Source organism: Erithacus rubecula (assembly GCF_903797595.1).
Source record: "Erithacus rubecula genome assembly, chromosome: 16".
NCBI classification, from domain to species: Eukaryota; Metazoa; Chordata; class Aves; order Passeriformes; family Muscicapidae; genus Erithacus; species Erithacus rubecula.
In genome coordinates, this window is record NC_136668.1 from 16323536 (window position 1) to 16338014 (window position 14479).

The 14479-nt window shown below is 54.9% G+C and overlaps 1 protein-coding gene and 1 long non-coding RNA gene across 4 annotated transcripts in view; one reads left to right on the plus strand and one right to left on the minus strand.

Annotated features, from left to right (window-relative positions):
- Positions 1-1078, minus strand: part of CSNK1A1 (casein kinase 1 alpha 1) — a gene marked incomplete at its 3' end in the record, with an annotated part of 31501 nt that extends 30423 nt beyond the window's left edge. For 2 of the 3 annotated variants that reach the window (XM_079319655.1, XM_079319653.1), the window contains exon 1: positions 566-1077. In XM_079319655.1, the coding sequence (XP_079175781.1) occupies positions 566-688 (123 nt within the window). In that variant the 5' untranslated portion in view covers positions 689-1077. Of the gene's footprint in view, positions 1-565 lie in introns of all 3 variants that reach the window. The other variant, XM_079319654.1, reaches the window with a different exon arrangement.
- Positions 1079-1316: 238 nt separating this feature from the next.
- On the plus strand, positions 1317-2890 carry LOC306808972. The gene is made up of 2 exons (XR_013776132.1): positions 1317-1782; positions 2632-2890. It is a non-coding gene; the product is annotated as an uncharacterized lncRNA (long non-coding RNA).
- The last annotated feature ends 11589 nt before the right edge of the window (positions 2891-14479 follow it).

Genomic DNA, 14479 nt, shown 5'->3' on the forward strand with positions numbered 1-14479 from the left:
TAGAGAGATGGGGAGTCTTCAGAATCACTTAAGTGAGGAAGAACATACGTGGGTGTTTCTTCTTTACAGCTCAGAGCCGTGAGGGGGAGGAAGAAAAGAAGAAAAAAAAACAAAGGAAAAACTGGAAAAACAGGGGGATCTTCTTTGTTTCTATTAGTGTTGATAAAAGAGATACAAAGTGTTCCCCAGCTGAGGCAGAGGAGGAGATGAATGGCGGGCGAGGGACGACGACTTTGGCCGCTCGTAAAACACAAATACATTTAAATATGTTCTCCCATAATGGTTTTCGACTCTTTTCTCCTCTCCCAAGTGTTGGGTGGGGGAGCCCACGGCGGCAGGGCTCTGCTGTGGAAGGGGCAGCGAGGAAGACCCTCGGTGGGGAGAGGGGATGAAGACCCTCGGGGGAAAGGGGGTGAATGAAGCCCCTCGTAGAGGGGAAAAGAAAACCCTGGGGGAAAGGAAGATCCCACCCTGGGGACCCGGAGGGCACAGCCGGGGCTCAGTGGCCATGGCTGGAGCCCGGCTGCCCCCGGGGAGCTGAAGGGGGAGTGCGAGCGGCCCTTACCTCCCCGTTGGTGATGTTGATCGCCAAATAGATGTCCCCGAAGGAGCCCGAGCCGATCTTCCGCACCAGCTTGTATTTGCCTCCGACAATGAACTCGGCCTTGGAGCCGCTGCTGCTCGCCATGGCGAGGGGCGGCTCTCGGGCCCTCCCGGCCGGCTCGGCGGGACAACGAGGGCTCTACGGCCGCCCCCGAGGAGGGGAAAGGGGCTGGAGGGGGGAAGAGCGGCGCAGCCAAGGACGGTCCCCGCGCTCAGCTCCAGCCGGGGCCCTCGGGCGGGCGCCCCCCCCTGCGCGGCTCTGCGCCGCTGCCCGGCTCTCGGCGCGCTCCAGAAACAGGAGAAGCGGCCCCCGAGGTGCTTGTGATAGCAGGGAGGGGAGAGGGGGGGGGACTCGCGGGGTCGCGGCGGCCGCCGGCCGCTCACTCGGCCGCCGCCGCCATCTTGTGCCTGAGCCGCCGCCGCCGACACAAAATGCCCCCGGCGCGCGGCCGCCGCTTCTTCACCGCGCGGGGTGCGCTGGGAGCGGGGCGGGGCGCTGCCGCACTAACCACGCCCCCATCACCGCTGCGCCAATCACCGCCCTCTCTCAGCGCCCCGCCCTCCGGCTGAGAGCGGTGATTGGATGCTCTGCGGGAGTGCGCATGCGTACAGCGCCGTTCCGCCGGTCCGGGCGGAAGAGGGCGGGGATAGCGGACGTGCCCTCACTCGCTCTTAAAGGGGCAGGCGGCGGCAGCGGGCGGGGGTCTTTGGGGGGTTCTTTGCGCTGCTCACACGGCTCCGGGCCCCGAGGCACCCCGGGATCCGCCACAGCGACGGGGCTGCAGCTGGGCCAGCCACCACTGAGATGTCACCCCACTTATGGTGCTGTTCCCAGGCTCTTCTCAAAGCCCAGGCCTCAACCTGTGTGGACGTTAACAGGCTGGTGTGTGGAGAAATAAATATACAACAACTCTGTTCAATGGAGGTGTTTAAGGAAAGGCTGGACGGGGCCCTCAGTGCTTTGGTCTGGGTCACAAGGCGGGATCGGCCACAGGTTGGACTCGATCTGGGAGATCTTTTCCAGCCCCAGCGATCCTGGCATGTTGTGATTCTTTCCGTGACCATGGCAAAGCCCTGAACAGCTGCCGGGGCTGCTGTGGAGTCTCTGCTCTGGACACATCCCAAACCCACCTGGATGCGTTCCCGAGCCCCCTGCTCCAGCCTGGCCCATCTCCAGAGGTGTTCTCCAAGCCCAACAAACTGTGATTCTCTCAAACCCACAAGCCGTGTTCACAGGGGATGGTGGTGCCGAGCTGCTCCATCACCCTTCCCTGCCCCACAGTCCACCCTCAGCCCCTCACAATGCAGCTCCTGGGTGGCCACTCCAGCCCCTGAGCCCCTGACAAGGACACTGTGAGCAGAGCCACCTGTCACAGCCACATCCCTGCAGTGTCCAAATTCCTGCAGTGTCCAAATTCCTGCAGTGCCCACATCCCTGCAGTGCCCACATCCCTGCAGTGCCCACATCCCTGCAGTGTCCCCATCCCTGCAGTGTCCATATTCCTGCAGTGTCCACATCCCTGCAGTGCCCACATCCCTGCAGTGTCCACATCCCTGCAGTGCCCACATCCCTGCAGTGTCCATATTCCTGCAGTGTCCATATTCCTGCAGTGCCCACATCCCTGCAGTGTCCACATCCCTGCAGTGTCCAAATTCCCGCAGTGTCCAAATTCCTGCAGTGTCCACATCCCTGCAGTGTCCAAATCCCTGCAGTGTCCAAATTCCTGCAGTGTCCATATCCCTGCAGTGTCCACATCCCTGCAGTGTCCACATCCCTGTACTGACCCATCCCTGCAATGCCCAAATCCCTGTACTGACCCATCCCTGTACTGACCCATCCCTGAACTGACCCATCCCTGCAGTGTCCCCATCCCTGCAGTGCCCACATCCCTGCAGTGTCCACTTTCACGTGGCTCCTAGACCTCGGTGTCTCCTGGCCCCAGCACCTCGTGCTCCTTGCTGTCTGTCAGAAGTGAAATCTCCTGCGTTGCCCCCTCTCTCTCAGCTCTGTGAGTTTTCCCCCTGCAGGAACACCAAACTGTGAATTCCCGGTGACTCATCATCACTCCCTGTCACAGCGGCGTCTTCTGCCGTGCAAGGCTCCATTTGGGAAATGATTCAGTCTGCAGGAGAGAGAAAGCTCCTCCAGTAATGTAGCTCATGGAAGTAGAAGGCAAACCTACTCAGGGTGTCTGCTTTGAAGGCAGGCAGGCAGAAACTGCTTCCCAGCTTGCCTGGTGCACCCAAAGCCATGGGAATAATAAAAATATGGATTTTAAGAGCTGTCTATGTGTTGATTTTATTTTTTTAATAGCTGACTGCTTTGGAGAAAAGTGAGATTGAGAGGTCCATGTTAGAACATGCCAGTAGGATATGAAGGTGGAGGAGTTCTCTCAAAGAACAGCATCCACACGGTGGATGAAGCTCTTCCTGAACTCACCATGTTGCTTTCTAGCTTGGTAAAAACACTTTCTGCCTGCACAAGTGCAAAAGAGCTCTGGCTTGTGTCCATCTGGCTGTGAGGCAGGAAGGGAAATCTGTGATTTTCCTCAGTTTCTTCCTGTGGTGGACTCAGTGAGCTCCAGACGACTCCACAGCGAGAGACCAGGAGGATTGGAGAGGGAAGATTGGCACCCAGCAATGCCCTGCATGGCAAAAATCATCTCCAAGTTCCCCTTGTGTTTCAAGGAGCTCAAATCCAAGGTTTTACTACAGCTCTCTCTGCGTCTCTGATGAAAAAAAAAAAAAAATTGCAATGCAAATGACTCAAAATCAGCCAGATGCACCAGAAGGAAAACGATGCTCCGAGAACGAGCTGGCCTCCAACTCATTCCCACCTCGGCTCTGTCAGGGAGCATTCGTGCAGGCAAGAATATCCTCACTCCTGTCACTCACAGGATTGTGGATCTCGTGTGGGGGCTCTGGGATGCATCACACACTCCTTCAGGGGGCTGGAGCTTCGAGGGCAAGTGAGGTATCTCTGAGCATCACGCCCGCTGCTGAAAGCACAGCCCCGTGTCCTCAGGTGCCCCCTGTCATCTGCAGACAGCTCAGGGCTGATGTGCGCTGTGGCCCTTTGGGCTTGTGTTAATGGCTGCTCTGGATGGGATCTGAGCTGTTGGGAGGGTTTGGCTCTAGTCACGTACCCTTGGAGGAGCTGGAAAAACAGGTCTGGAGCTCGTGGCCCAGCAGAGAGCCCCTGCAGGAGAGCAGGATCTGCTGGGCTGGGCAATGCTGCCACCTCCTGCCTGCCGGGGACAGCTGTGTGTGCAGGGGACAGCTGTGTGTGTGTGCAGGGGACAGCTCTGTGTGTGTGCAGGGGACAGCTCTGTGTGCTGGGGACAGCTCTGTGTGTGCAGGGGACAGCTCTGTGTGTGCCGGGGACAGCTGTGTGTGCAGGGGACAGCTGTGTGTGCAGGGGACAGCTCTGTGTGTGTGCAGGGGACAGCTCTGTGTGTGCTGGGGACAGCTGTGTGTGCAGGGGACAGCTGTGTGTCCAGGGGACAGCTCTGTGTCCTGAGACAGCTCTGTGTGTGCAGGGGACAGCTCTGTGTGTGCAGGGGACAGCTGTGTGTGCTGGGGACAGCTCTGTGTGTGTGCTGGGGACAGCTGTGTGTGTGCTGGGGACAGCTCTGTGTGTGTGCAGGGGACAGCTCTGTGTGTGCTGGGGACAGCTGTGTGTGCAGGGGACAGCTCTGTGTGCTGGGGACAGCTCTGTGTGTGCAGGGGACAGCTGTGTGTGTGCAGGGGACAGCTGTGTGTGCAGGGGACAGCTGTGTGTGTGCTGGGGACAGCTCTGTGTGTGTGCTGGGGACAGCTGTGTGTGTGCTGGGGACAGCTCTGTGTGTGCAGGGGACAGCTCTGTGTGCTGGGGACAGCTCTGTGTGTGCAGGGGACAGCTCTGTGTGTGCTGGGGACAGACAGCTCTGTGTCTGGGTGACAGCTCCTTGTCCAGGGGATATCTCTGTGTCCAGAAATTGGATTTAAATTCCAATAAAGTGTGTCTGAAAATGTCATTTGGGAGGGGAATTTCAGGCTGAGCTGACCCAGGTCTCACTGCTGATCTCTCTTCTTCATCCTCTTTCCTCCCTTCTCTCCTGTCTCTGGCAGGTCAGCACACCCCCAAGAGTTCAGCTCTTTAAACCTACAGAAAATTTTCCAAATGGTTTCTCCTGGTGCTTTCTCTGGGTTAATGTTCTGCCAGGCTGGTGACTCTGGTGGAGCTCCAGGGGACAGTGCAAGGGTTGTCCCAGGTTGGCAGTGACAAGGCAGAACAACAGACTGGAAAACTGAAGGAACATCTCCCACAGCCTGGAAAGGAGCTCTGCAGACACCAGGAGAGAGCAGGAGAATCTGTGAATTCCCTGCTCACAGGGAGAACACCAACCTCCTGCCCATTATTGTTTTTCACATCTGAAACAATGAAAGCATCTTTATATCTGCATCACTTGAGAGAGTGAAAGGAATAAATCCTCTCTCTTCCCTTTCCAAAAGGCAGGCCAGAAATCTTGCTGCATGACCAAGCCTCCAGTGTGAACAACCCTCACCTTCAGCCCGAGCTCTGATCTGCTCTCTGAAGTGTTTATTGTCTCAGAGATGGAGAACCCAAGACAACTTTACCCCATTTTCCCTGTAAGTGAGCAAAACACCACCAACAGGTGTCACTGAGTCCTGGGCAGCCACAATCACCTCAGAATCCTTTGCTTTTTGCCAGGAGGGGCATTGAGGGATGTGTCAGTGAGATCTGGTCCTGCTCTGGGACACCTCTCTGCCCTGGCACACACCTCCCAGCAGCAGCGTGTCCTTCACTCAGGCACCTCTGCCCTCCCTCCTGAGCTTTCAGCTGACCTCAGCTCATCCACCACGCGGTTATTTTTAGCAGAGCTTACGGTATTTGGGAAAATGGCTGGGGAGGAGCAGCTTGTGCCAGCAGGAACCAAACCAGGCTCCTTCTGGCAGCCTGTGTGAGGCAGTTCATTTTTGGACACTCCTGCCCAAGGACAGGTGGCTTTGGCACACCTGGCCAAACCCTGCTGTCCCTCAGGTGGCTCTGGCACACACCTAGCCAAACCCTGCTGTCCCTCAGGTGGCTCTGGCACACACCTGGCCAAACCTTGCTGTCCCTCAGGTAGCTCTGGCACACACCTGGCCAAACCTTGCTGTCCCTCAGGTGGCTCTGGCACACACCTGGCCAAACCCTGCTGTCCCTCAGGTAGCTCTGGCACACACCTGGCCAAACCCTGCTGTCCCTCAGGTGGCTCTGGCACACACCTGGCCAAACCCTGCTGTCCCTCAGGTAGCTCTGGCACACACCTGGCCAAACCCTGCTGTCCCTCAGGTGGCTCTGGCACACACCTGGCCAAACCCTGCTGTCCCTCAGGTGGCTCTGGCAGAGCAGGGTGACGTGCAGGACACAGCAGTGTGGCAGGAGGGATCCTGTCCCTCCACATTCCATGGGCACCCAGAGAGCTGCTGCTGGCCACCCCTGCCAGGGCCACTTGTCCCTGCCCTGCTGTGCCTCCCTCCCCTGCTCTGGCACAGGGCTGTGGGGAGCCAGCCCAGGGAACTGTTCCAGGTTGAAAATAACTCCGTTTTTCCGGAACAGTCTGACACTGGCAGCCTTTGCCAGGCTGGATCTCAGTGCACAGCTTCAATGCCAGTGCTGGCACGAGGCAGGAGGCACCATTATTTTTGGCAAGGGCGCCTGCTCTAAGTGTTTGCACGCAACCCTCAAAAAGTTGTCAGCCCCTGGAGTTACAGCCAGCACAGGAGAAGCCTTTTTGCCTCAGCAGGGATGTGAGCAGCCATGAAATCATGGGATTTCATCTCCAGCACTGCTGCAGGGGAGCAGAAAAATTCCCCCACTAATGCCAAACTTTTGTAATTGTCCTCATCGTGTCCCCTGGCAGATCCCAGTACCCACAGCCATGGTGGTTTGCTCATCAGCAAAGGGAAAGGACACAGCAGGACCTGGAGATGGGACATGGCTCTGGGACAAGCCTGGAGCAGGTGGGAACAGTGGCACAAATCTCATTCTTGCAGTGCTTGGATTGAACCAAAGCATCCAGGGAGGTGTCCAGGAGCCAACAGTGCCACTTCCAAACTTGTTAGAGGGGAATTCCTCAGCCTGGAATATTCCTAGCAGTTTGGAGAGAGGATTATTTTTTTTTTTTAAGTACTGGAAGAAAAGGGGGATTTTCAAGTGATTTGGATGTTGTTAGTGCACTGCTGAAGCTCCACCAATGAACTTGTTCCCTGGGAGACTTTTCCTGCAGTGTGTGCAGCTGAGACCCAAACTCTCCAGTGATATCAGGGTTGAAATTGCTTGGAGTGGTTGAGAGGATGCACTGGGAGGTGAGGAGAGAGAGTCTGAAGAAGTCATGGGCCCAAAAAAGATTCAAATAGCAGCAGGGCTGATTCACTGCATGTCAAGTGCTGTGGAGAAGTCTCCAGCAGCAGCTTCTCTGGTGCTTTTGAATTAATTACCCTGCTGGTGTGCAGAGCTCTGGTATTTGGCAGCCAAGGCACATTTCCTCTGTGGCTGCTTAAATCAGGTTCAAATCACTGAGGTGAGTCTGCTCTAACACAAAATAATTCAGCTGCTGGATGACAGCTGATACACCTGGGAGTAAATCATCCCCCTAAATGCAATTTCTTGAACCATTTTAGGGAACATGGGTTTTATACATGCCATGTGCTGTGGGTTAGGATGCCAGGGAGGAAGAGAGGAGCAAGAGCAGCTGGTGCAGTGTCTGCTGCAGGTCCCAGTGCAGGCTCTGGCTGTTCCTGCTGGACACTGCTGCTCTCCAGTGGCAGGAGCAAATGAGCACGGTCTGTCCCAGTGGCCCCATCCCTCTTTTTGGGGTGCTCTTTGTCTCTTTTTGGGGGAGAAATTACATTGAGCTGGAGCAGAGCCTGGGTTCCCCTATTAGAACATTGCAGTCCCTTTTTTTTTTTTTTTTTTTTTTTTTTTTTAATCAAGTTCCTTTCTGCCTGAACATCTTCTCTCCTCAATGGGTGAGCTTTTCAGGTCATTCAAAAGCTGATGCTTGCTGAGATTAAAAAAAGCCCAACAATGGGCTGAGAGATGCTGTTTGATTATGGCTGGATTTTTTTTTTTTTTTCTCTCCCCTCCTCCAAAGATCATCACGAGCTCATTTGGGAAGAGCACAGGGTGGAAAGTGCCAGATAAGGGGGAAGGCTGATCACATGTTATTGTCAGCACAGCACTGGAAATATCACTAATGAATCAATCATCCCCTTGATGCACACAGCCCTGCCCTGCAGCCCCTCTGGAGCAGCAGCCAGGACATGGGGGTCCCATCTCAGGAGCAGAAACAAGCAGATGAGGAATGCTTGGATGTATTTGGGAATGAGCTCTGTCAATGAGCTCCTTCACTGATGGGCCCTCAGTGAATTTCAGCACTGATGATGTGGAAAAAAAAGGGTTATTTTTTTGGTAGATTTTAAAAAGTTTAATAAAAGATAATAAGAAATAAATGATAATGTAAAAGGTTATAAGGGCTGGGTGCTTGGCATTCAGCCAAGAGCACACTTGCTGTTTTGGAGACAGTAAAATTATATAATATATATTATGTAATTTAAATTCATTAAATACATTAAATTTATATCTATTTTATATATATAAATATCTACATATATTATATATTAATATATTATTAATATATTATCTCATTGCGTATTATATATTGTATATTGTATATTTTAATATATATATAATATATATAAAATTTATTAGCCTATTGTATATTCATACACCTATCATACATTTTTAAACTTTTCTATAAACTATTTTCTACATTCCAGGAACTGTTTTACATGGCTACTCTTTTGAGTTCACCTTTCCAGAGCATGTGTGTTTCTTGACTGTTTTTTTTAATTTATTCTTTTTATCAATCTTAATTTGGGCTGTGGTCTTCCATTTTTACAGACACCAAGTGCTGGAAATTGGTGTGTTAGAAATAGGCGTTTTTTACTGAGCTCCCCCCAGCCTGAAGGAAGAGGTGGCTCATTGTCTTTAATAACCCAAAGGATTTTTCTTCCATGAATTCATCCAGTTCCTGTTGCAATGCTTTGCATCTGTCCCATCCTGTGGCCTCCCTGGTTTAACCACACATTGCACAGGAGCCGTTTCCTTTTCCCTGTCCCCAACTTCCCTGCAGTAGTTTGGTTGGGAGGCTGTGAGTAACCCCTTCCCTGGGCTCACACAGCTCCAGGGCAGGGCAGATCTGCATCACAGCCCCATCCCTTCTCCCCTGCAGAGCTTGGGCCATTCCTGCTCCCCTTCTCTGAGCCCTTCCCCACCCCCCTGGAGACCTGGGGATGGGGGGAGCTGCAGGCAGCATCCCCAGCGTGGGCACTTCAGCAGCTCACACCCTGCCAGCTCTTCCCTTCTCATCCTCTGCTCCTTCCCCACTCATTCCCAACATTCAGTTTTCTGCTTTCTCTGCTCCAGGCATTTTGGAAACATCATTTAGCACGACACCCAAGATTCCCTTCCTGGGTGGAGTTGCACCAGTCAGTCTACCACTGGGCTACCACTGTTAGCACTGGTTTTTGTGTGTTTTCCCTGCCTTTTCCTGAGTTCCTTGGCTGCCTTGCAGTTCCCTGCTCAGGGACAAGGACCCAGCAGCCCCCAAGAGCTCGGTGCTGGTGCCAAACACGGTCACTTTGCTGGCCCTGCCCTTTTCCAGATAATTTGTGGACACACTCAGTGGCTCCCCACAGGTAACACCCCTTGGCTGTGAAAACAAACCCTTGAGTTCAGCTTTTCCTTTCCTGCCTGTAACAACTGCTCTGCCTGGCAGGTTTTTCCTCTCTCCCTCCCATGTCCCTGAGGAGCTCTGGTGGGAGGCCTGGCCAGACAGGTCACAAAAACCAGGTTTGCTTCCCCAATCCTTGCAGGATGGTCCCTTGGCCAGCAGCAGGAGCCAGGCTTGGCTGGTGGCTGTCCCCAGGTGTGGGCTGGTGAGTCAGGGATGCTGCAAGAGCTGGAATCTCATTAATAATGGAGACACATTAATAATGGAGACATCCCTGTGAGGCTTCAGCCATGCTGAGGCTGGAGGGAGGAGGATGAAGCTGCTGGCACACAGGGGAGCTCTGCTTCAGAGCAACCCTGGACAGGCACTGCCACTTTGGCAGGGAGCTCCAGACTGCCAGAGCTGGGATAACCCCACAGATAAGGGGGATTCTGAGCTGTACCTGACACCCAGGCTCAGCTGCCAGAGCTGGGATTCCTGCCCATCATTTTCTATTCCATGCCATGAGCTGCTGGGGTTTTTCCACAACAAACTCCTCCCCAGTAAAACATCCTCCCTGCTCTGACGTGATGGGGAGAGGAGGATGTGTGGGCAACACCATGAGCTGGCCCTGCAGCCTCTCTGCTGCTGCTGAGGCTCCAGGGACCTCTGGAGCTCTCCTTCCACCTCTTTCCATCCCTTCTGGCTTGTTCAGCCTTTGTTTTTCTCAGCCTTGGCATCTGGCAGCCCTACAAGCCCCAGCTCTCTGAAGCCTCTGGTAATTATTTCTCCCAAAATTAAGGGGGTCCCAGACATTGGGCTGCTCCCATGAGAAAGCTCTTGGCTGTGAACTTCCCCAGGCTGCAGCACAAAGCTCAGGGCTGCCCAGCCCGGCCCTCCCTCTTAGTCTTTGCTTTAGATGTCCTCACTGTGCTGTGAGTCCCAGCTGAGCCCCCTGGGCTGGGTTTCTGCAGCCAGTGCTTCTCTCAAGGGACACCTGTTGCATTTTCCTGTGGCAGAGACACGAGCCCTGTCATGGCACAGGCATTCCTGGGGGTGTCAGTGGAAAAAGGGATTGCACAGGGACAGCTTGAAGGGGCTCTCACCTCCCTGCCACCCCTCATTTCTCTCTGCAGCAAGAGAAGCCAGCTCCTGCAGCTCCTCCTGCACAGGTAGTGACTCCAGAGCAGCCTCTCCTGCAGCAATTTGCCTGGAGGGGCTGGTGGCAATCCAGAGGTGTCTGATCCCAAAGGAGAAGGTGACTCTCAAAGGGATGCTCCTCCCCTCACTCAGGAGAGCAGCACCCGGGGGTGGCCGTGGGCTGGGGGTGCCCAGGTGGGTGGGGGGCCCACAGGGAGGAGGAGGAGGAGCAGCTCACGTGGAGTTCCAGCTCCATGGGTGGGTGGTTGTGATGATGCAGCAGGAGCAGAAATCCTCCCAAGTCAGGCAGGGGGGGAGATCAGTATTGGATCAGTGGAACATGAGTAATCAGCAGAAACCACCAGAATTTTCGGAACTCTTCTTGCTTTTCTCGTGTCCTGTCACCTCCTGGCTCCAGGCTGAAGGTGCTCAGTGGGGTGTGGATCCAACAAGGTGTCCTGTGGGATGCTCTGGGCAAGGAGTGTTGTCACTGGCACTGTCCCATGGCAGGGTGTGGGTGGCCCTGTTTTGGGCTGGACTGTCCTGGACACCTCTGTCCTTCCTCCCTGTCCCTCCTGCAGGATGCTCAGACACCTCTGTCTCTCCCTGAACTCCAGCTCAGCTGCCCATGGCTTGTTCTCACCTCTGCATTCTCCATGCTGTTCCTAAAGAGCAGGACCCTCTGTCAGGGCAGAAATATGAATATCTCAGCCTTCAGTGCCCTCACACCAGCCTCTGGCTTTCTCCTTGAGCTGTTGTCACCACCAGCTGGCTCAGCTGGATTTGTGACAAATGGGTGAAAGGCCCAGAGTCACCAGCCCTGGGAGAGAAACTGAGATCTTGGGGTGGGGAAAGCAAGGCAGGGAAGCAGAGGGGAGAGAGAAGGACCACAGAGAGTGGTGGACATGAAACTCCAGCACAAAATCATGGATCCAGCAGGCTTGTGCTGCTGTAGCTTCAGAGAGGCCAAGAGGGGCTGAAGCCTCCTCCATGAAGGAGGCCCATAAATAACCCTCTTGGGAATAAAGAGCTGACTCTTCATTTATTCTGCATAGATCAAATCCCAGCTGCTTATTTTTAGGCTGTGCTCTGCCTCATGGTGCAGGCATGTGGCTGGAGCCTGCAGCTCCATCCAGACCCAGGAGCTGAGAGCATTTCCACCTGCCTGGGCACCTGGCTGGGATTATCCTGAGCAGGCAGGCACAGCCCTGCTTCCCTCTTAAGCACATTAGCTGGGAGGGGAAGGAGGAAGAGGAAGGAATGACATCCCTGTGATTTTTCAGGAGCTGCTCATGCTGGTGGCAATCTCAGCAGGATGAAATCCTTTAATTTCAAAGGCTTTTTCCTCCTTTCCAGTGGCTGGAGCTGCACAGCTCACAGAGATTGTGGGGCTGCAGGCAAAGTCCACTTCCGAGCCCTGCCGTGTGGGAGGAAGTTTTGTGATTAGGACGCACCTGGGAGCACATTCTTGAGCTGCTGTTTTTCTCCCTGTGTTTTCCTTTCCATCCTGAATGGCTGATAACAGCCTGTGGCCAGCAGGTCCTTTCTAGATGGGAAAGAAATCCAAAGAACAGTAAGAATGGAAGAGATTAAACAGAGGAAATGCAACTTTCCTGTACAAACCTGCTGCTGGGAGAGGAGCCCCTGGCCTGCTGTTATTAGGCAGAACCTGAACTGTGGTGCTTTGCATGGCTGGAAGCTGTGTTTATTTTCTGAGCAAGGCCTGTTTAACTCAAAGCTTGTCAGGAGTGTTCCCAGAGAGCCCCCTGATGGCTTTAGCTTTCATCCCAATATCCTGAGCGTTCCTGTTTGGAATAGCTGGGAAAAGGCTGAACAGCAAAAGGCTTTGCAGGAGCCAGCAAGTTCAGGGTGAGATGTAGGGTAGAAAAAAACCCCTTTCCAGGGTGAGGTGATGCCAAATGTTCCTTCCTCCCATCCACCTCCCTCCTCCTGAGGCTTTCACCACGTCCTATTTGGAGCCAGAACACAGAACCAGCATCAGGTGCTTCTCCAGCCCCTGGGCTGAGGCTGTGCTCAGCACTCAGGGAGTCTCACAGGGGATTGAGCCCCACCAGCCTCGTTGGGTTTTTTGTTAAAAGCTGCCAGGGGAGGGCTGGCAGAGCACTCCTGCTGTGGCAGTGGGTATGTGCTTCTCACCTTTGCTCTGTGAGAAGCAGTTGTGCAATGGGGTTGCTCCAAGCTGGCTCTGCTGCAGGAGAAGCCAGTCCTGCCTCCCTCCACAGTCCCACACAGGCTCCCACGGGAGACCCACTCCCTGTTTGTGTTGGCAGGGTGGGAGCACACCCAGCTGGGTGCCAAGGGCCAGCCCACCCTGCTGGAACAATTCAGCTTGGCTTCACCTGAGCACAGCCCTGGCACACAAACATTTGTGCTCGACCAGCCGGCGCCTGTTTGTGTAAGGAGAGCCTGGCTGGGGCAGGCAGCACCTCCTGGGGAGCCCTGGAGCAGTGACAGCCCTGTCACACTGCTCCAGGGCTCCCTGAGCCACCCAGGTGAGGCCAACAGAGCCCCAGCCCAGGGCTGGGTGGGAGGTGTGTGGTGCCAGCAGCAGGGCAGGAAGGAAACAGCTTGTGCTGAGGGAAGGAGCTGTCAGGAAGGAGGACAAGCCCATCCTGCAAGGAACTGGCTGGAGCCAGGCTATCCAGCCTCTGAAAAACAGGATTGGAATGGGAAATATGCCCGAGGGAACACCCCTGGTGTGAGCTGGCCTGGGAGGAGCTGGGGCTGGGGGTGTTGGTCCTGCCTGGTGGGGTGAAGATGCTGGGGGAGGAGGCAGCCCTGCCCTGCTGGGATTCCCTGGTGGTTCCTGTCCTGGATCATCCAGGATGTGCTGATGGCAGCAAAGCAGCTGTGATATGTCTCCATGGCTTTGTTGGATGTGGCACTAAGAGCTCCTGCCCAAGGATGGAGCTGAGAACTGCTGGCATGAGAGCAAGGACTGCACCCCTGCTGCCACCTGCAAGGGACAAGGGACATCTGTGTGCCCAAGGCCACTGCCAGGCCATGCCCTCCTGCCCAGCCCTGTGTCACTGCCAAATCCCATATGGCACAGACCAGCCTGGGAATGATCCTCCTGGGGTGCTTTACCCCAGCCCCACACCCAGCCAGTGTCATGGGCATTGCTTGGAGCCCCAAAATCAACACCCAGCTCTCTGTGGGCAGGATGGGGTGCAGGCAGGGGGACAGGATGGGCTTTGTGGCACCAGCATTGGCTGGGAGCCAGAAGAGCAGGTGCATGTGGGTCCCTGTGCTGCCCTGTCCAGCCTGTATCACAAAGGGACTCAGAGGGAAGGGCTGGAAGAGCCAGAGAGCTTGTGCTGCCCCATGGGGAGTTTTGGATTCAGTCACAGACGCTGCCTTGTCCTGCATGAGTCACTAAAAAACTCAAGAGTCCTTTTCACAGTGACACTTTCTGCACACTGTGGGTCAGCCTGGAAAAACCCCGGTGCTGCCATCCCCTCCCTGTGGTCAGGACGAGGAATCAGCCTCTCTCTCCTCAATAGCTTGTTTATAAAGATACTAACACCTCACCAAGCAGAAAAAAATAACAAACAAACCAAAAACCAAAACCAACTCTTCATGCCAAGCAGCCGCTGGTTCCCCATGCCCTAATCCTGGCAACCTCATCCCCGGTTATATTTTCATTTCTGTTTTCTGCCGCCGTTCCCTGGCTGAGCAGCTGGTAAGGGCAGAGGGGCAGTGCCGGGGACGCGCCTGACCTTGGGATAACACGGTGGGAATGCGCTCGTGGACGGGCTGTGAACACCGGGCGTCACTGGGGCTGTGAACAATGCCAGGGGGACACGGGGGACCTGTCCCTGCTATTTGTGACACGGGAGAGGCGGTGTGTCCCCTGCTCTCGTTGTGTCCTCTGCCCTCTCGGTGTGTCCCCTGCGCTCCCGGAGTGTCCCTTGCTCTAGGTGCGTCTCCTGCTCTCCCCGAGTGTCCCGTGT